General features: G+C 46.1%; 2 protein-coding genes across 4 annotated transcripts in view; both read left to right on the plus strand.

The window, feature by feature from the left end:
* Positions 1 to 19125, plus strand: part of LOC143511006 (double C2-like domain-containing protein alpha) — a 59549-nt gene extending 40424 nt beyond the window's left edge. Inside the window, exons 5-11 of one of the 3 annotated variants that reach the window (XM_077000975.1) lie at positions 2180 to 2289; positions 9735 to 9861; positions 10441 to 10500; positions 13380 to 13582; positions 16092 to 16173; positions 16450 to 16546; positions 16938 to 19125. In XM_077000975.1, the coding sequence (XP_076857090.1) occupies positions 2180 to 2289; positions 9735 to 9861; positions 10441 to 10500; positions 13380 to 13582; positions 16092 to 16173; positions 16450 to 16546; positions 16938 to 17074 (816 nt within the window). In that variant the 3' untranslated portion in view covers positions 17075 to 19125. The remainder of the gene's footprint in view (positions 1 to 2179; positions 2290 to 9734; positions 9862 to 10440; positions 10501 to 13379; positions 13583 to 16091; positions 16174 to 16449; positions 16547 to 16937) is intronic. The other 2 variants (XM_077000974.1, XM_077000973.1) reach the window with 2 other exon arrangements.
* Positions 19126 to 19193: 68 nt separating this feature from the next.
* On the plus strand, positions 19194 to 20905 carry LOC143511009 (uncharacterized). Its single transcript, XM_077000979.1, has 2 exons — positions 19194 to 19643; positions 19854 to 20905. Exons 1-2 carry the CDS (start codon positions 19454 to 19456, stop codon positions 20582 to 20584), a joined length of 921 nt encoding a protein of 306 aa, XP_076857094.1. The 5' UTR covers positions 19194 to 19453; the 3' UTR covers positions 20585 to 20905.
* Positions 20906 to 21022: the final 117 nt, after the last annotated feature.

Here is a 21022-nt window from a genome sequence, read left to right on the forward strand (position 1 = left end):
TCCCAAGCTCCCCAGGGCCTCCTCGGCTCCCAGGCTCCCCAGGGCCTCCTCGGCTCCCAGGCTCCCCAGGGCCTCCTCGGCTCCCAGGCTCCCCAGGGCCTCCTCGGCTCTCAGGCTCCCCAGGGTCCAGTCTACGTCCCGGCTCCTTAAGACCCCCCTTGTTCCTCCTGTTCCCGCTGCCGCCCGACAGGCCCTGCCGGTCCCTGCGGCCCGTCGGCTGGTCCCACCGGTCCCCGCGGCCCGGCGTCCGGTCCCCGCGGCCCGGCGTCCGGTCCCCGCGGCCCGGCGTCCGGTCCCACCGGTCCCCGCGGCCCGGCGTCCGGTCCCACCGGTCCCCGCGGCCCGGCGACCGATCCCACCGGTCCCCGCGGCCCGGCGTCCGATCCCACCGGTCCCCGCGGCCCGGCATCCGGTCCCTGTGGCCCGCCGTCCGGCCTCCCCGGTCTCCGCTGTCCCTCAATTGAACCTACCTGTGCACCTGGACCCTTCCCCGGCTCCCCTGGACACTCCTCCGGCTCCGCCGGCTCCCCTGGACATTCCTCAGTCTGCGCACGTCGCCACAATGACTACTTTGCCCGCCTGTGGGTCTAAGACTGACGCAGTGCTGAACCGTTTGGATGCTAGCCCCCGTGTTGGACCTGTTTTGCACTTACCTGTGTTCCCTTTGTTGCCATGCCCCCTCCCTGGTTTCCTGTTGGTCCCTGTTCCTGTGTGCGTCTCCGTCCGCGTCCACGTACCTGTCCCTGTGTCCGTCCTTGGTGGTGTCCTCCATGTCCCTGTACCTGTCTCTGTTCCCCAGGTGGTCACCCACTTTGTTCCCGTCCCTGTCTCCGTCGTCCTCCGTCTGTTTGCCTCGGTGTCCCAGTCTTCCCGAGTGTCCAGTCCTGTGCCCTTGACCCCTTCTTGTCCGGCCCCTTTGGTCCCGCCTCCTGTGCCGGTTCCCTGTCCTGTCCTGTCTGGTCCTGTTCCCACGTCGCCTCCCATTCCTTGTCCCGGTTCTCCCGTACGTCTGGTGTCTGATCCACTATGTCCATCCTGCCCTGTGTCTGTAGTCCCTGCCCCGGCCTCGCCCACTCGTCTCCCTCTGTGTCTTGATGCCTCTGTCCCCGGCATCTGTCCGGCCCTCCCTGTTTGGCGTGCCCCGGAGTTGCACGCCTTGAGGGGGGGTTCTGTCACGTTTAGCCCCTCCCTCCTCCCTAGTCCCGCCTAGCTTCCCCGTTCCCATTTGTTCCTCCCTCTGTCGGTCTTGTCCTCATCGTTAGCACAAACACCTGAGTCTCGTTTACCTCCCTTGTTTCAGTGTATTTAATCCCCGTGGTGTTTCACTCCCGTGTCGGTCTTTGTTTGTATTGCCCGCCTTTGCTCACCTCCATGCTCTGTACCTGTGTTGTTCCTTCGTTCCCTGTGTGCTGGTATGGTTAGTCCTAGCTCTGTCTTCCCTGTTGTATTCTCTTGTGTCTTTGCTTATTCATTTAGTTGTTCCTGGTTAGTTAGGTCTTCCCTAGTATTTTGTACCCCGCCTCCCTGTCACTCTGTTTTAGTTTCCTCGTTTGTCGTTGTTTCCGTCTACCAGTTTTCTCTTTTGCAGTTAAACCTTGTCGTAGCCTTCGTTTTGCCCCTTGGTTCGTATAGTTATCCCTGTGCGTTTAGTTTTGTTTTCCAGCTTTTTTCTGTCCTGTTTATATTTGTTGTTGTCATGCCTTTGAGTTGTTAGTTCGTCCGTTGTCGTGTGTAAAGGAGTCCTTTTAATTTCGGAGCCCTTCCTCATAGTGTGTTTATGTTCGAATATTTCTAGTAGTGTGTTCATTAGTGTTTTGTATAGTACGTTACTTAGTCGCCGTGTTTATAGTGTTATGTTCGATCTAGTGTGTCTTCTTCTACCCTTGGTTATTCTCTCTGGTCCCCTTTGGTTTCTGTTCTGTTTAATAAATTATCTTTTTTGCAATTGCGTCACACCCGCCCCCGTGAATCATTACAATGTGAAAGGTTTTATGTAGAGGCATGTCTACTTCAGCCTGTACGTTTTCCAAAGGACATGCTTCAGGGCTGTGACATAAAACACGATTTTGTTGTGAATTTGTCATTCTTCCTGACACTATCATTACAGAGTCCCTGATGGTGATGGTCATGATGATGATGATGATGATGATGATGATGATGATGATGTTTACCTGTGCAGGCAAATAAACTGAAGACTAAGATTGTGAAGAACAACCTGAACCCTGTGTGGAACGAGACTTTAACCTACTGTGGCATTACAGAGGAAGATATGAGCAGGAAAACACTCAGGTAGTCTACACAATACCTCACATTACCCCACTATATCCCACTATACCTCTCTCGTCCTCTCTCTCTCTCTCTCTCTCTCTTCCTCCCTCTCTCTCCAGTTTTCTCAGCTTCCTTATTTTCCTTTTGTAATGTTCTCTCTTCACTAGTCGGGTCACTTTAATGACTGACACAGGGACACTGCAGTGTTTTCTTTCACATGTGCAAAGGTTGTGAATTTAAAGACTATACTATGATGAGCTTCCATTTCACAGCATACAGAACTTTGCTTTTGGCTCACATTGCACGCAGCTCAGGTAATCTATCCCTCATGTTGACACACGCCCTGGGGTAGCACTCCCCAGGTTAACACCCGTTCTGGGGTAGCACTCCCCAGGTTAACACCCGTTCTGGGGTAGCACTCCCCAGGTTAACACCCGTTCTGGGGTAGCACTCCCCAGGTTAACACCCGTGCTGGGGTAGCACTCCCCAGGTTAACACCCACACTGGAGTAGCACTCCCCAGGTTAACACCTGTTCTGGGGTAGCACTCCCCAGGTTAACACCCGTGCTGGGGTAGCACTCCCCAGGTTAACACCCACACTGGAGTAGCACTCCCCAGGTTAACACCCGTTCTGGGGTAGCACTCCCCAGGTTAACACCCGTTCTGGGGTAGCACTCCCCAGGTTAACACCCGTTCTGGGGTAGCACTCCCCAGGTTAACACCCGTTCTGGGGTAGCACTCCCCAGGTTAACACCCATTCTGGGGTAGCACTCCCCAGGTTAACACCTGTGCTGGGGTAGCACTCCCCAGGTTAACACCTGTGCTGGGGTAGCACTCCCCAGGTTAACACCCACACTGGAGTAGCACTCCCCAGGTTAACACCCACATGGAGTAGCACTTCCCAGGTTAACACCCACATGAAGTAGCACTTCCCAGGTTAACACCCACATGGAGTAGCACTTCCCAGGTTAACTCCTGTGCTGGGGTCCCCAGACATTCCAGCTTGCCACCTGAACTGTCCTCTGATTTTACAGCCAGGATGATTGTCTGTCTCCCTTCTGTGCATTTGAGACATAACAATAGGTCTGGGACCACACGCAGCTCGTCTGGAGTTCGTCCAATCACAGCACACTTCCTCCATCCTGCCTACTCCACCCACCCGGCAGCTGGCAGACGCTGCTATGTTCTTGCTCCGCCAAGGTGTCTGTCTGCACATGTAACAGCTGTCTGCACACACCTGAGAAATGATGTGCCTTGGCAAGCCAGGTTTACTGAGGAAGAAAGGAGCGATTGGAAAGGCTGCTGTTTCTGTGAGGATGTCTCAAAACGTCTGAACCGAAGATCTGAAGATCTGAAGATCTGAACGGGAGCAGCCTAACTTAACAAGCACCCTTTAAAAAATGATGGTGCACACAGTATAAAAGAGTACAATTAGCCAAAAAAAGTTCTGCTTCATCTTTTGTAGCAAAACCATTACAGGTACCTGTTCTACATTCATGTCCAGCTAATGAGTCACCCCAGGGCCTCATAAAGGTCTCCTGCCCAGTCTCTGATGGACCCCAGGGTCACAGCGGGCACGTGCATCTCGATCCTTGAGTTCCTCTGAGAAGCCTAGCGTGCAGCCGGCCTTCTTAAGCGAACAGATCTCAGACTAATGGGGAATACCCCACAGAGAACTCTGCCTTTCTCTAACCTTGCGGTCTTCTGCCTTGAAAGTCAGCACTCTGACTGAGGACCAGCCAAACCAACATCTGTTCTGGCACATCTGGGCCTGCAGGACCACCGGCACCACATGTCTATTGGACCATGACAGAATCCATGACATTCTGTCACAGCTACAGAAACCCAGCACGCTGCCCTGATCCTGACTCACCTTCCACAGCGGGCGTGGCCGACAACGCAGACAAGCTGCTCCGTGGCTTCTGCGTTATGGCTGCCGTGCTGTACGACACTGTTTACAGATGGTGCTCCGACAATCACCTCCGCCTCATAACACCTTGCACTTATGAATTTTGAGAGTCAAGTTATTTTAATTATATATAATTTAAGAGTCCATCACCTGAAGAACCTCCTCTGTCTTAAAACTTGAAGGTTAGTAGAGGTGGGCGGAGCCATGGGTGGAGCCTTTGGCCAGGAGTGGCTGGGAGTTGACTTGGGCACCACACACGTTCCTCATTCTCCATCACCTGTTCCTCATTCTCCATCACCTGTTCCTCATTCCTGATCAACTGCAGATTCTCTCTGTGCCATGGACGCTCCAGCAAGCCTGTCCAGATTCTTTCTCTGCAGTGTTTCCGAACCAAAACACTCACAAGTACGGCAACTAGCATTCACAACAACAGCTGGATCACAGCATTCTTCCCAGCATCCTTTTCACTGGGCTACATACATAAGTTTCTATCCCTCTCTGCTTACCTGCCGCTCTATGTACCTGCTAGGGCTGAATGATGCAAAGACGTGTCATGCTGTGTCAGCTACATTTAGATGTTGTCGAGTGTGTTGAGCACTGTGGTAACATTGTTGACTCACAGTGATGTAAGTCCTTGTTGTGCTGTGCACTGCATTCTTTTAGTACATTAGGGAAAGGTCCTCCTAGGAATGCTGCTAAAATACCAGCGAAGGAACTCAGGGGATTATATGTATTGTATTGAAATCTGATTCAATACAATTGTTTCTGTGTGAGAAACAGTGAGACTGGCGTTCTTATCTAGTCTGGACTGATACCCTGTCCAGTAGTTTCCTCTAAGCACATTCTCTCTCCTCTTTCTTTCTCCTCTTCTCTTACCTCTCTTCCTCTCTCTCTCTCTCTCTCTCTCTCTCTGTCACTTCCAGCAGTAGTGACAGATTGAGGTCAGAATTACTTCCCTGGGGCATTTAATTTCACTGACCCTTAGAGAGGCTGTGAGCAGTGTGTGTGTGTGTGTGTGTGTGTGTGTGCGCGCGTACATAAGAGAAAGAAACAGAGGGCTTACAGGGCTGTTAGACTGCTTAAGGCTAATGAGAACTCACATTAACCTCTGCAGAAACACACACACACACACACACACACGTACGTGTGAATTTCTGTAGCAGCTGCACTTCATTGACTATAGAGCTTCCAAGTTGCTGGCAAACTACCAGCATTACTAAATACCCTCCCTCTGTGAACCTTTACAAATGGAAAGAAAAGCAGGTTGAAGTCTGGAAGAAGTGTGGCTTTATCTTTATGGTGTTCCTTTATTATGTACTATTATATATGTAGTGTTATTGTATAATAACCAGCTTCTATTTAATTAGTTAGGTAGGTTTGTTGTACTGTGCTAGTGGACTAAATTTCCCATGGTGACCCCATGACTGTAGTACACTTTCTGAATGAGAGAAAACTATCCATGCCTTATTAAAAGAGAATAGTGAAACTAACAGTGATGCTGTCAGTGGACATCCTGAGAACAGTGTCGCGAACAGTATTGAGAACAGTATGGAATTACCTCAGTAGGAACCTTCGTTAGAAACTGTTTCACTGAGGTTTGGCCAACTACACACCAGACCCGGCGGCATGGGCGGGCATTGGCGGGCAGTGCCCCCCCACAGAGTCAGCTATGCCCCCCCTGACTGGACTGGAAGCCGTATATGTTTTTTTTTTTGTTTGTTTTGTTTTCACCTCTGAGTGACCATCTTTCTATTTTTCCTATCTCAGTTTGTCAGTCATACAATTCAACCAATCAGTGAAGGAAGGCAACGTTCTAGCCAATTACAGTTGGAGGGGGGCGGGTCACTGACTAAAGTTCATAATTGAGAAACAGCTACGCTCACCGTTGTTCGTGTGGCATGGATATTCGGACTTATTTCCAAACAAATAAGAGGACAACAAGTGACACTGGAGTACATGAGAATGGACAGGAAGCAGCACCATTCATTTCAGTTGGAAACGTAAGCGTTGAAGTCAACACTGGAGTAAACATTCATGCTAGGAGGGTTAGTTAGTTTCACACACTACACAAACGCCGTCTGCCACTCTACTAAAAGTGGAGTAAACCTCTTTCTGCTCATCACACCTCCTCCCTCACATGCACAAACTTAGGTTTCTTGCAGGCCTGACAGTTCTCTGTTCTGCTGCTTGTACTCCCTAGCTGTTGTAGTTAACCCTCCTAGCATGAATGTTTACTTCAGTCAGTGTTCTGACATCAGTGCTTATGTTTTTCACTGCATGTGTTTTTGCATATATTTTACTTTTAATTTAATTTAATGAACAAAGCACTGCACTATTGTTTTTTTTGTTTGTTTGTTTAGATTTTGGGATTTTATTGACAGATTGTTGTTTCTCAGCACTGGAGTCGCCATAGAGCCGCTGTTCAATTTTAAGCAAATAAAAGGCTTTTTGAAAAAAATGCCCCCCCTTTAAAATGTTTCTGCAGCCGGGTCTGCTACACACAATGCCACATGACAATTCAAACTCTCTTAACTCATACTGCACAAAAGAATCACATTAATGAAAATGGGAATCAGTGCTGTCATAACTTTTAAGTGTTAAGGCACTCCAAACACATTAGATGTCTTTTCCATTAGAAATACCTCACCTTATTAGCTTTCCATTTCATACTGATTGTTCACTCTCAGTCAGCAAAATGATGGGTTGATATTAAAGATGGGATGTATTAATGATAAATTCTACTCAGAATCAGCAGCTCTGCATACAAATGACCTGTTATCCTGCTGTTCCCCTTCTCTCTCCATCTCTCTCTCTCTCTCCCTCCAGTATAAGTGTGTGAGGCTGGATTCTCATGTTCTGCTGGGATGACAAGGTGGCTTGCTCTAAATTACCAGCCAGTCCTTAAACAACCACCGTCTTGTTCCGTTTCCCAGGGCAACGCGTGTCTGGCACACTCTGCCTGCCCTCTCATGGCCAGACAGTTCCAGAAAGCCAGTGATTATTGTGGTGGGCTGGTGGTAGAATAATGAGAGAACATGGATGAAGCCAGACTGTCCGTTCAGAACGCTTAGCTGAAGGTCTGCGTGTTCGTCCTCTTCCTGCTGTCTTCTCTTGACTTACCTACTCATGAGTGAAGCCAGACTGCTTTGTGTCAAGACCGGCATGCTCTAGGACCATGAGGAGACTGCATACTCTGGCCTAGTGTGGTCTGTACTCTGGCTTATTCTGTTGACATGCTGATAACTCCCAGTCAGAGTGCTGATTTAATAACACAAACACCACTGCCCCAAGTCAGAGGTCTAAACTCCACAGCCGGTTTGCCAGGAGGGTGTGCTGGCAGTGTTAGTGGGTCACAGTTGCAGAACAGGTGCAGTATGAAGCTCTCACATGTCCACGTGGCTTAGGAAAAGGAGGGGGAAAAAGGCTAACTGACCACATGAACCTCCTACCTCTTACCTATGACCACCCCACATAACCACCTAACGTGTACCTCTGACCACCTCATGTGAACCTCTGACCACCTCACATAACCATCCTCAGGTGAACCTCTGACCACCTCACATGTACCTATGACCACCTCAACTAACCACCTCACGTATACCTCTGACCACCTCACATAACCACCTCACGTGTACCTCTGACCACCTCACATAACCATCCTCAGGTGTACCTCAGACCACCTCACATAACCACCTCACGTGTACCTCTGACCACCTCACATAACCATCCTCAGGTGTACCTCTGACCACCTCACATGTACCTCTGACCACCTCACATAACCACCTCACGTGTACCTCTGACCACCTCACATAACCATCCTCAGGTGTACCTCTGACCACCTCACATGTACCTCTGACCACCTCACATAACCACCTCACGTGTACCTCTGACCACCTCATGTGAACCTCTAACCACCTCACATGTACCTATGACCACCTCACATAACCAATCTCAGGTGAACCTCTGACCACCTCACATGTACGTATGACTACCTCCCATAACCACCTCACGTGTACCTACCTCACATAACCAATCTCAGGTGAACCTCTGACCACCTCACATAACCACTTCACATGAACCTCTGACCACCTCACATATACCTATGACCACCTTATGTGTACCTCTAACCCCGTCACATAACCACCTCACGTGTACCTCTAACCACCTCACATGTACTTATGACCACCTCACATAACCACCTCACGTGTACCTCTAACCACCTCACATAACCACCTCACGTGTACCTCTAACCACCTCACGTGTACCTCTAACCACCTCACATAACCACTTCACGTGAACCTCTGACCACCTCACATAACCACTTCACGTGAACCTCTAATCACCTCACATGTACCTATGACCACCTCATGTGTACTTCTAACCACCTCACGTGTACCTCTAACCACCTCACGTGTACCTCTAACCACCTCACATGTACTTATAACCACCTCACATAACCACTTCACATGAACCTCTAACCACCTCACATGTACTTATGACCACCTCATATAACCACCTCACGTGTACCTCTAACCACCTCACATAACCACCTCACGTGTACCTCACATTACCACATGTAAAGTCCAGCAGGTCTGCTGTGCCATAACAGGACAGAATGACAAACACAACAAATAACCAATTTTAACAGCCTAGCAGCAGCTACAGCAGTCCAGACCAGTGCTGGTGTTGGCGTTGCGTCCCAGGAGATACTGGTGTTGTTCCCCAGCAGACACCATTAGTATAATGAAGCTGTAGTCCATAGACCAAAATAGCAAAGAAACACAAACAGATGGAAATGCAATGTGACCACACGTGAGAAACAAGCACGGTTCAGCTCTCAGATGTTAAAGGCTGCTTTAAATGCTTCAGTTAGAAAGTCAGTGCATACTGACTAATTAAAACTGCTACAGTTAACATATTATTTAAATGATAAACCCTATGTTGCAAGCCATCTGATTAGTCTGTGGCCAATTCAAATATCAGAAGTTTTCAAGTGAAAGTCTGAAGGTGAACAACATAATACAACAATAATGGAAGAGCAAGGGACAGACAATAAAAATAATATGGAGTAATAATAAAAATGAATAATAAGCAATAATGAATAATTTGTTTATCCTGATCTTCAAAAAGCCTGCCCATTGGCCACAGGTTCAAAAAAGTAAAAAATAATATTTCTAGTTGAGCAAATTGTTATTTTATTTGTCACCATAGCAACACAAGGTAGTGTTGAATAAGTGCTGTAAATTATTTTCCTGATTAGCCTGAGCCTACAGGCCTTTTTCTCTCTCTCTCTTTCTCTCTCTCTCTCTCTCTCTCTCTCTCTCTCTCACACACACACACACACACACACACACACACACACACACACACACACACACACACACACACACACACACACAATCCACTAATGAAGTGGAAGGTCATGGTATACACCTTTGTGGGTGGGTGTAGGTCTCTGTTACAGTTTTCCTATGTAAAGACTAACAAGGCATGACTGTGCTCCTCTTTCTGTTCTCCCTCTCTTGCCCTCTATATGTCTCTGGTGCTCCTCTCTCAGGGTGACTGTGTGCGATGAAGACAAACTAACGCATAATGAATTCATCGGGGAGTTGCGGGTAGCCCTTCGCAGAGTGAAACCTGACCAACCCAAACACTTCAATGTCTGTCTGGAACACCCGCCCCCTGTGAGTGTGTGTGTGTGTGTGTGTGTGTGTGTGTGTGTGTCTAGCCTTGGAAGAGTGACTCAGTATGACCAGATGAGGCCAACACAACACATGAATTATTCAACAAGTTTCTCATTTGTGATCAAAGTGCAGAGAGGTTCACAAGGAGGATACAGACAAAGGGGAAGCAAACAGCTCAGACATGTATCGATTAGACTCCTTAAACCCCGATTAGGAGTGGCTGAATCACTGAACAACCTCTGCTTTAGAGTACTGTGGTAATACTAAGAGCCCAAGAGGATATAGGGGAAAAGTCAGCTTGTTCTGTATTCTACTGTGGCTTTCCTGTTGCTTGTGGCCTGGAGACACGTCTACTTGGGATTTTAACTGTAAATAAACAAAGACATAAACAAAAGACAAACAGAAAATAGTCACAAAGAAAACTAACAATGATCAACAGCCAGATATTAGTGAAATCCATTTAGCACTCCACAGTACTGTGCTAAATCAGGTTAACCTATCCCCATTAGCTTACATGTGTTATTAGTGGGGTGCACTATCAGAGCGTTATGCTAACAGTCTGCTACCTCTGTTCCTCAGCTTGCATCTCCAACTGCTATGAATTCTGCACTCAGAGGAATCTCCTGCTACCTCAGAGAGGTAAAGCACTCTCTCTTCCCCTCCCTTCCCCCCCCCCCCCCCCCTCTCCCCACCAGTCCGTTATCTCTTTTGTTTCAGTAATGGGCCGAGGGCGCTTCATCGCTCCCGTCTCCGCCGTTCAACATGGCGGCCTACTTTGGCAGGCCACTTCCCGCTAATTAGATGCATGAGCGCAGGACGAGGCCTGACGAATAAAACCGGATAAACAGTAGGGGAACGTTAGGAGGAAGCCAGTTTGTCCCCAACAATTTAAAGTTTATGGATTCGTTGACGAGGCTCGCAGTGAATGGAATTAGCGAATATATGAATATCTCACCGGTAACTAAATTGTTTCCTTGGGTAAACAGAAATGGGAAGTCTTGAGTGTAAACTTCTCGAATGGGGTGCGTTGTGTCTCTTCACTGCATTCGAAGCGCTCCGGTGGAATAACAGGTCTCAGTGCACCCACAACCCTCCGTTAGAGCGACTGACCCAGGCATGCTCAGCAGGCTGTTTCTGTGATGAGTTGCAAATATGTCTTGCAGGGAACCGAGCCGTGTGTACATCTAAAAAGCAACGTGCCACTGGACGGCTATAAGTACACACAGTTGCATGTTTGACGCTGCCGTAGTCACGAGTGACTCACTCCCTAACGCCTCCCACCCCCCCAGCCCCGGCCTCGTACCCCTGCGCGCTTTTGCACACTCTTCCATCTGCTAACCGGTCGTCTTCCCTTCCTCTGACCTGGTGTGCGATCGTTATTCATAAGTTATATGCCAGTTTATTACAGCATCATGCAGGATGGGATTTGAGATTTTGAGTTATTGGTGTCTAGTGTAGCGGTGCAGGGGAGAGAGAATATGTCAGAGCTTCTGTGGCATTGCTCATTATGAAGTCGGTCAGCTTCATTTTAGAAAACATTTCAAAGGAGAAGCAGAGCTGGCCATAGTGATGAACAATTTTAAACAAATGCATGAAATAAAAAACTGTAATAAACTTTCTTAAAACTAAAATTTAAAAGAATAGCAAAAATTGTAAAACATAAAACCAAAGGATAAAACAAGCATATCAAAGTCAAATCAAAGTAGGAGTTTACCTGGAAAAACAATAAAAATGCATTAATACCATTTACAGGGTTCATACACTTTTTTGACAATCAATTTCCATGACTTTTCCATGACTTTGAGGCAAATTTTAATGACTATACATTCTCTAAACATATGTGTAGACATGAAAAATAAGAAAAAAATCCAGGCCAAAATTCCACAGTATATCATAAATTAATCACAAGCCACGTGGTTTAATTGAAAAAATAAACATTTACCGTATTTTCAATATCAATATAAACCGGAGTTACGACCTACTTTTTTTTTTTTTTCGCGCGTGCACGGAGGAGCAGTGGCAGCACAGTGGAGTGTTGTGGAGTGTTGTGTACGATAAGCTGAGGCAGCACAGGCTCCACTGCAGCCCATCTCGGCAACACGATCGCTCTTTCTCGCGTTGTACGCACGAGGACATCGTTAGTTTTTTTTCTATACTGTGTTTATGATCAAAACGTATCTAAATCTAGGGTCGCGCTTAACGACGAAAACTGCTTTATGACGGACTTTTCAGTCTCTAACCCCATCGTTAACCGTGCACATTTTGCACGCCCCGTGTCCTTGTCTTTCACAAGCCATAGCTTGTATTTGTCCAACTGAAGCAGTCATTGTTTAATCGGCATTTACCAGCATTACGCTGATTTACATCAAAGTACAATCTACAGCTCCGCTTGGAGTCCGACGCTAACGCAGTGAACTAATGTGTGAAGTTACGTTAGCGGTCCGCACAATGAAAAAAAATGGCTATATTATATTTATTAATTTTTTCTTCCGGTTATCAGAACAACATACATTTATTGTGGCAAGCAAATTTCCATGACTTTTCCAAAACATTTGAGTATTTTTTATTTTTCCAAAACTTATCCAGGCCTGGAAATTGCTATTTTCAAATTCCATAACTTTTCCAGGTTTTTCATGACCGTACGAACCCTGCATTTAAGAAGACTCAGAAGTCTGGAAATATAAATATACTTTAAATTACACTTAAAAGCATCAGCTATGGAATCAAGAGAAGTACTGAATGAGCCTATTCACCAATAGAACTACCGAAACAGCAGCATTCCCCAACAAAACAGCGGCATTCCCCAACAGAACAGCGGCATTCCCCAACAGAACAGCAGCATTCCCCAACAGGACTCCAGGTTTCTCCAACAGATCACCAGTATTCACCAGCAAACACTCAAACTAAATGAACCAGTATGAATAGGAGGAGCTTTGTAAAGGCTTCCCAGCTGCCCTCTGGGTACTGCCCTCCAGCCCAGTGTTTGGATCCAGTGATGCTAGGCTGGTGATCACTGGTTTCATGTGAAACCTACTTTATTGCTCAGCAGCTGAACCATTCTGAGGATCCATGTGACATCTGGGACTGACAGTATTGTTTTATGTACAAGTACCACAAGGGTCTTGTTAGACAATGTGGAATCACTTTGTCACCTACGGTATGATGAAAGTACGATACAGACTGATGAAAGAGCTGTGTGAGAAACAATAATGCAGAAAACAACACACTTCAAACCAACCAACAGGTGGAGACACAGGACACGTGTGCCAATTAATTGGGGAGGTGCCTCTGAAGACACTCAGATTGGACACACAGCTTCAGTAGGGGTGTGATTGCTATTCATGTATTTCAGCACAGAGCTTTTCAGGCTTGATGGGGATGAATACCGGAAATTCAAAAGATCTTGCCCAGAGTAGCGCGCTGTGATGTGCAGTAGAGAGCTCATTGTTTTGGGAAGAGCAGATAATTCATCAAAGTGACACGTCTGTGTGTGTGTGTGTATGTGTACGCCCCCACAGTGGGAGAATGAACAGCAGCAGAATCTGGAGGAGCGTGGCCGTTTGCTGTTGTGTCTACAGTTCCTGCCCCCAGCCCCCGAGGGCGGAGATGTCCTCCCGGAGATGAAGGAGCGGTTCAAGGGCGGCTTGTGTGTAGGCGTCCGCCGCTGTGCCCACCTGGCCGCCATGGACGTCAACGGCTTCTCTGACCCCTACGTCAAAACGTGAGCATCGTCTCTCCCATTAACTGCAGATTGGGGCTGTCCTGGACCACTGAGTTCACACACTGGTCATTAAAGCAGAAAAGGCTTAGTTAACAAGCATTCAGACAGTAAAGCGTCTCTGTGCACAGATCGGAGTGGGGACTTTAATGTTATATCCAGTCTGACCTGTACTGTGTAGCTGCTAAATTAAAGTCTGCGAGGGCACTGAGACACAAACCGTGTCACAACAGTGGCACAAATCAGACAGAAAGATCTCTGATATATTTACTTGAGGATCACTCTGGTTCTTGGGGTGCAAACATTAAGGTTACATCTCATTTACTACTGCTTTTCTGCTCTTCTCATTCTCTCTTTCATTGTTAGGTACCATTTGTCTTACTCTCACACACACTTTTGCTGGCATAAATAAGCTCGACAATTATTTCACTAGAACAGAGAGTAGATACACTTTTTTGGACAAATGTATTGGGGCATATTTACAAAGAGTGTGTCTGAAAACCGTATATAAGAGGTCACTGATACTGTAATAGGATGCCACTGTTGGAACACTGTCTAAAATTGACTCCTAGATACTCCATCAATTATGTGTTACTGAACAGTGGAAGTTATTAGGAACCACAGCAACTCAGCCACAAAGTTAATTTAAAAATGGCAAACGTTGAAGTTCCAGAGCGGGGCTGCTGAGTGCAACCGCATAACCGCACCACGCCAAACCTTCTCTGGCATTAACATCTGCACTAAAACGCCAGGAACTTCATGGCTTGGGTTTCCATGACTGAGCAGCTGCATACAAGCATTACATCACATGGAACAACGCCAAGCGTGGGATGGAGTGGTTTAAAGCACACTACCCCTGGACTCTAGAGTGGAGACGTGTTCTGTGGAGTGACCAGTAGAGTTCTGTAGACCAGTAAAGTTCTGTTCTATCTGGCAGTCTGGTGGATTAGTCTGATTGTTTAGTCTGGTGGAGGTGGGATAATGCTATGGGGTTGTTTTTCAGGGGTAGGTCTAGGACTCTTGGTTTTAGTGAAAGGAAACCTCAGTGCTTCAACATACCAATACATTTTTGACTACTGTTTTACTTATAACCTTCTGGGAACAGCTTGGGGAACACCTTTTCTGTTCTAGCTTTTCTGTTCTGTGATTCTGGCCCAGTGCACAAAGCAAGGTCCATAAAGGCATGGTTGGGTGAATTTGGTGTGGAAGAACTTGATTGGCCAGCACAGAGCCCTGACCTCAACCCCATCAGACATCAACTCCATCAAAGACATTTGGGATGAACTAGAATGTAAATTGCAAGCCAGGCACCATCATCCCACATCACTGTCTGACCTCACAAATGATCATCTGGATGATTGGTCAAAAAGTACCAAAGACATAATCCAAAATCCTGAAGAAACCCTTCTTAGAAGAGTGGAAGCTTTTATATCTGCAAAGGGGAGGGACCAACTCCACATTTTGGGGGCTTTGCTGTCACCAGAAACCGGAGTTTTTGTTACAACTCAGACAATGTGAAGGACATTACATAGTCAGCCTCTATGGACGGCATCCAAAAAACACACAGACAAAAAAAACCCCTGCTGGTGATTAATCTTTGCTAAAGAATACAACATGAAGCCTTTTGAATGAGCTGGGGCTGAGAGTGTGGTGATGTGGGGCTGTACGAGTGCTGTATGAGGTCTTCTGTATGAGACCTGACAGTTATAGATGGTACCATGAATTCCTGTGGATGTACCAAAATACTGGCACATCAGATGACTTCCCGTCACCAGACACTTGGCAGAGAAAGAATATTCCAGAATGATGATCCAACACACACTGCCAAATTCAGGAATGAGTTTCTAAAGGAAAACCTGCACCTGTCCAAGTGTACCGCCTGACATGAGTCCAACAGAACACCTTAGGGATGTAGCAGAAAAAGGTGGAGAAGCACCACCTACACTTACACATCCCTGCAGCAAGGCAGAGCATCCGAGTTGGTATCTCCCTAGGAACCCTGATTGAGAAGGACTGTTTAAAACAGTAAAAACATGATTTAACACAGTAAAGATTTGACATCGGAGCTAATGCCCTGCTGCTTAACTTGGAAGTAATGCAGATACTGTAAGGTGATGCCATTTGAATCATTTCACGTTCATATTTTATTGCATAGCGTTGTACTCATTTTTGTTGCATACTATATTCAGCAGACTGACACACACACGCTCAGTTCCCTGTGATGGGTGGCTGAAGCTCTGAGATGAGTGTGAAGTATGCAGTGGCACGCGTGTGATCTCAGGAGCTGAGGAGGATCAGAGATGGTAGCCAATGGCCAGAGAGCCTCTAGACGTGCAATCTACTGCATTAATAACACTGAGAATATCACTGTCTGTTTGTCTTTCTCACTCTCTCTCCCTCTCCCTCACACACACACACACGCGCACGCACACACACACACACACACACACACACACACACACACACACACACACACACACACACATACACACATACTTTATCTCAATTGCAGGTACCTCAAACCAGACTTGAAGAAGAAATCAAAACACAAGACTGCTGTTATAAAAAAAACACTGAACCCTGAGTTTAATGAGGTATATGAGTGTGTGTGTGTTCATGTTCATATCTGTTTACATACATGGATTGCATTTTCAGTATTAAACTGCATCTTAATCTGTAGTAATTGATGTTTTGAACCTACACATGATAATAATCCAGAACATGTTTTCATGTATTAACATTTCAAGTGGTTGTGTGAAGTGTTGTACGCATTAAAGTCACTTGTGTGACATGTCATTTTGTAATGGATGCATGTTTTTTTCCCTGTCCTGACCGGCAAACCCCACATCTCCTTGCTCATCTCTCTGCAGGAGTTCTTCTATGAGATCACATTTAACGAGCTGGCAGGCAAGACTCTGGAGGTCACCGTATGGGACTACGATCTGGGAAAGTCCAACGACTTCATTGGTGAATTAGTGCTGCGCTTCACTCTGCACCAGCTACAAATGTTCATTTAGTTCAGAGTCATCCACCCGTACATTCAGTCATGGATGTACCAGCCTACTGCTAGTTTTTTTTTTTTTTACTAAATTGGTAACTGGGAAGCTTTTCAGTGAATTATTTTCGCACTGTTCTTCCAGAAAAATGTGATCATTTGGCAAATACCCAAAAACTCTGAACCTGTCATAGCAGTGACCACTGCCCCTGTGTTGTTCCAGTACATTCTTCTCAGATGATTACACACAGACAGTCCATCCCAGGCTTTAGAAGGCTGATTACGTGTGTACTCATGCACATCACTGCCCCCCTACAATGCCAGTAATAATTTCATGTATTGTTCTCTGCTTGCATCTCCCAGGGGGCGTGTCTCTTGGCTGTCACTCACAGGGTGATGCTCTACAGCACTGGATAGACTGTTTGAAGAACAAGGGCACGAAGGTGGAGCGTTGGCACACACTGACCAATGATCTGCCAGGATCTACATTCCAGGAGTGATGACACCAGTGCACCTGGCCACATACAGGCTGGCTTTATTAACTTTGCTCTGTTTTCCAATTGGATGGTCATTATGTCAGTTAGCAACCAATGAGCATGGGGTAACTGGCTAGAGCTACAGCATGTGAGCTGGAATTGTTTCCACATGAAGGAACCCCACTGTTTTTCATTTGCTCCTAATCTCAAAGGTTTCGTTCACATCTGGGGTTTTTGTTTGGTTCTGCTCTGCCAGTAATTCTTGTTCGCAATACTACACATCTGCCATGCAATTAACATTTTCAAGGTTAATGGAACTGTGGTTGTACCTACATACTCTAGACCCATTCTTGGATTTAATGTAGAATACCAGCACAAATGCATCTTGTGCACAAGTCTTGTCATATATTTAAAATAACATTTTGATTTCAATGCAATAATCACTGGGTTTCTGTTGGAATAAGGCACTGCCCTCTGTAATTATGCTTCCTGTAAATGATTTCAAAAGTGAACTTAAACTGGCATGTACACAGGGGTTAAACTGTGTGACAAACCTGCCTTTGATCTGGTAGCTTCAGATATCCAACTTCAATGTAACTCTGTATGTAATAAGACTAAGGAGGCATATTCAATGTTACTCTGTATGTAATAAGACTAAGGAGGCGTTGTCACTGATGGTCTGTCTGTGTACGGTCTTTGGCATGCTTGGTGTGACACTGTGGTCTTCATTTTCTTTGGCTGTTTGTGTGGAACGCTCCTGTGCTGACTGTGTGCTTACAAGGGCTGCAGCACAGTGTGCAGCTGTGGTTCAGATCTGCTGCGTGACGAAGCCTCTGCATTTGTTAATATTTGTGCTCCAAGATTTCCGATTAAACAGAAGGTGCCTTGTACTGTTCTGTTGAGTTAAGAGGGCGGAGGGATGCTGCCTGCCTCAGAATCCTGGTTAGAGGTAGATGGACCTGAGCAGGGGGGCCTCAACAGCTCACATAAACACCCACACCCTCACCTCCATCACCACCAGACACCCACAACCTCGGCTCCGTCACCACCAGACACCCACAACCTTGGCTGCGTCACCACCAGACACCCACACCCTCGGCTCCGTCACTACCAAACACCATGTAAATCTTGATTTGTTACCGTGGCAAAGAGGTTTGAGCTTGTGTGTACATGTGCATTTTTCCATCAATGTTCAAAGATACAAAATGTTTTAAAAGTTCATACGTTGATTATAATGGCAGCATTGACCACATGAAGCATTATTCTTACTCTCAAAGAGTTTATGAATATGAACTATTCATGAATATATACAGTTCACAAAGCTGCTAACTTTCAAAGTGCGTCTTTGTTCTTTAACATTTCACATTCATTATGATTATACCATAATTACTATAATCATATTAGATACATAGTTTGTACATTCATACTTTTATTCAGTTCTTTGTTTTCCTGATTGTTTGAATGGTCATTTTATATCGTCTGTTTGTACATTTAAGTTATGTGTTGTCCAGTGCACTAATTTTTATGAATGGAACACACTTTTATTCCCCAGGCATGTTACAAAACTGGAATAATATTTGTACCGCTTGTTTGTCCTGCAGCGATTGTTTTTCTCTCAAAGTTTGTGAAAAAATATATAGTTTGTGCTTTATTGTGCAGACGGGTTGTCACTGTGTAACTGGAATGATGCATGTATGCCTCCTTCTTAGCAGACGTGCTCTTAGCAGACGTCTTTTCTCATTTCAAAACATTTTATTAAAAGTAATTGGTTTTTTGCTTCAAATATATTTTAATAGTGTCATATTTCCAAGTGTTTTTAAAAGGGACTAGTATTTGACTGTACATTATCTTTCATATACTCTATAGAATTTTGCGTCTTCTGTAGTAGCAATTTGTGGGGTTTTTTTATGTTCTTAGTTTTTTCATTCATTTTGCTACCTTGAAATAGCATGTAGTTGTAGACAAAATTGGCAGTGATGTACAAGTTATTGAATATACCTATATAAATGACATTTATGACTTAAGTTTAGCTACAATTTAACACGCGTACATTTCACTTATAGCTTGGCCGTAATATGATGTCTTAACTTTTATTATGACAAATTTTTTATTCGTCCTCTCAACCGGAAGTGAACCGCTTTTGGTCGTTGTCAACATCGAGTTTTGCTATTGAAGAGGTGTTCGTGGTGACAATTTTCGTTATTAATAAATATATTCCTCAAAATACCGTACGCGCCACCATATCTGTTCAATTTCTGGCACTGCCAGTACCAAGACTACATAATTGAATCTCTACTCAGCATCTTCATATCCAGCGAGCTAGCTAGCTAAAGAAATCAAACGTTACCTTCGTCTCGCGTACGATCAAGTGCACAGAAGAGGAGAAACACAATCGTCAACGACATGTCAAAAGTTGAACGCTTGAATGACCGGGTAACAAAGTTACTGACTGTGGCCGTGCACGAAGTGCTTGAGGTTGTGCGGGAGACTGTGTCCGAATATCAGGAGAAAACTGCGCAGACACAGAGAGAAAATGAGAGACTACGGAGGCGAGTTCAAGAGCTACAGGACCAGCTGGACAAAGACAGCGCGAGTATGATGTTGATGATTTAACTAATAAATTAATCGACATTATTGCTTTTCTTGGCCAACTTTTCAATTTAGCTTTATATAGCTAGGTAGCATGTAATAACCGTGTTTTCTGGGTGCCAGATTTTAATTTTTATCTCTTAAAGATCTGTACTTTTGCCTTGTCTTGCGTCTTACTGCTGTTTTCTCGATCTTTCTCCCAATGACCTTCTAGTTGTCCAGCTCACAGCCTCCACGCTTGCGGCTGCGTCCTCTGTGCAGGAGGGCCCGTCTGTGTTCAGTCAGCAGCTGAACACGGCGGTTGAGGACAATCTGGCCCTCAAGCAGGAGCCACCAGCCGATAGCCAGGAGGCTCCGTGTCCTTCCTACATAAAGACAGAGATGGAGAGGTCAGAGTACCCCGTTGTGGAGGAGGCCGTGCTGCAGACGGACTTCTTCTCCTGCGCAGATTCAAACTTCCATGCGGCTCGGAGCGAGGTCCGCCAGGAGGTCCGTCCAGACCTGCTGGTGGCCGGGCCAGAATTCCCCGCCACGCCCCCATGCGTGAACGCGGAAGCGCTCAACGCCTTCGTCGAGCGGTTCCCCTACGAGGAGGAGCCCGCTCCCGCGCCCATCCCGGACGCCTGGAGGCAGCGGGCGAGCCAGCAGGGACGGGAGGAGCGTCACGGCTGCCTGCTGTGCGGGAAAACGTTCAGCCGCGTGGGGAACCTGCGCATCCACCAACGCTGCCACACCGGGGAGAAGCCGTACGGCTGCCTGCACTGTGGACGACGCTTCAGCCACAGCGGGAACCTGCAGAAACACAAGAGGGTTCACACGGGGGAGAGACCCTACCGCTGCCCACAGTGCAGCAAGAGCTTCTGCCAGTCCAGCCACCTGAAGAAGCATCAGATGATCCACACGGGCAGACACGTGACCACGGGGAGGAGAGAGATGGAACTCTGAGGGAACGTGTTGCTGGCTCTGCTCGCGTTTCAACGAATCGCATTTACGTCAATGCGCTTCAAGATCATGATTTACTTTTGTACCCAAATGATGATGATGGTGACAAGGTTCTGTGTCCAAGTTGCATTCTGTGAGGTTGGAGACTGCAGCCATGTCTCCACAATGTCTGTGTCAATCTCTCAATAATGCATTCACCAAACAAATGTATTAAAAACTGAAATACTTTTATTTTGATGAGTTAATTCTAAAATTGTGCATTCTATCAAGTTTAATTCTTAGATCTTGACTATTGTCTTATTTATCAACTGAACAATAAAATGATATTCTGTACCAGCTGCCTATGGTGCTTACATACTTACAGAAGGATACAATAAGTAAATTATATGTAAGGATTTTACATTAGTCTAGCAATAATGGCAACAACATTGGAGCTCTGTG

Source organism: Brachyhypopomus gauderio, chromosome 3 (assembly GCF_052324685.1).
Source record: "Brachyhypopomus gauderio isolate BG-103 chromosome 3, BGAUD_0.2, whole genome shotgun sequence".
Taxonomy (NCBI): domain Eukaryota; kingdom Metazoa; phylum Chordata; class Actinopteri; order Gymnotiformes; family Hypopomidae; genus Brachyhypopomus; species Brachyhypopomus gauderio.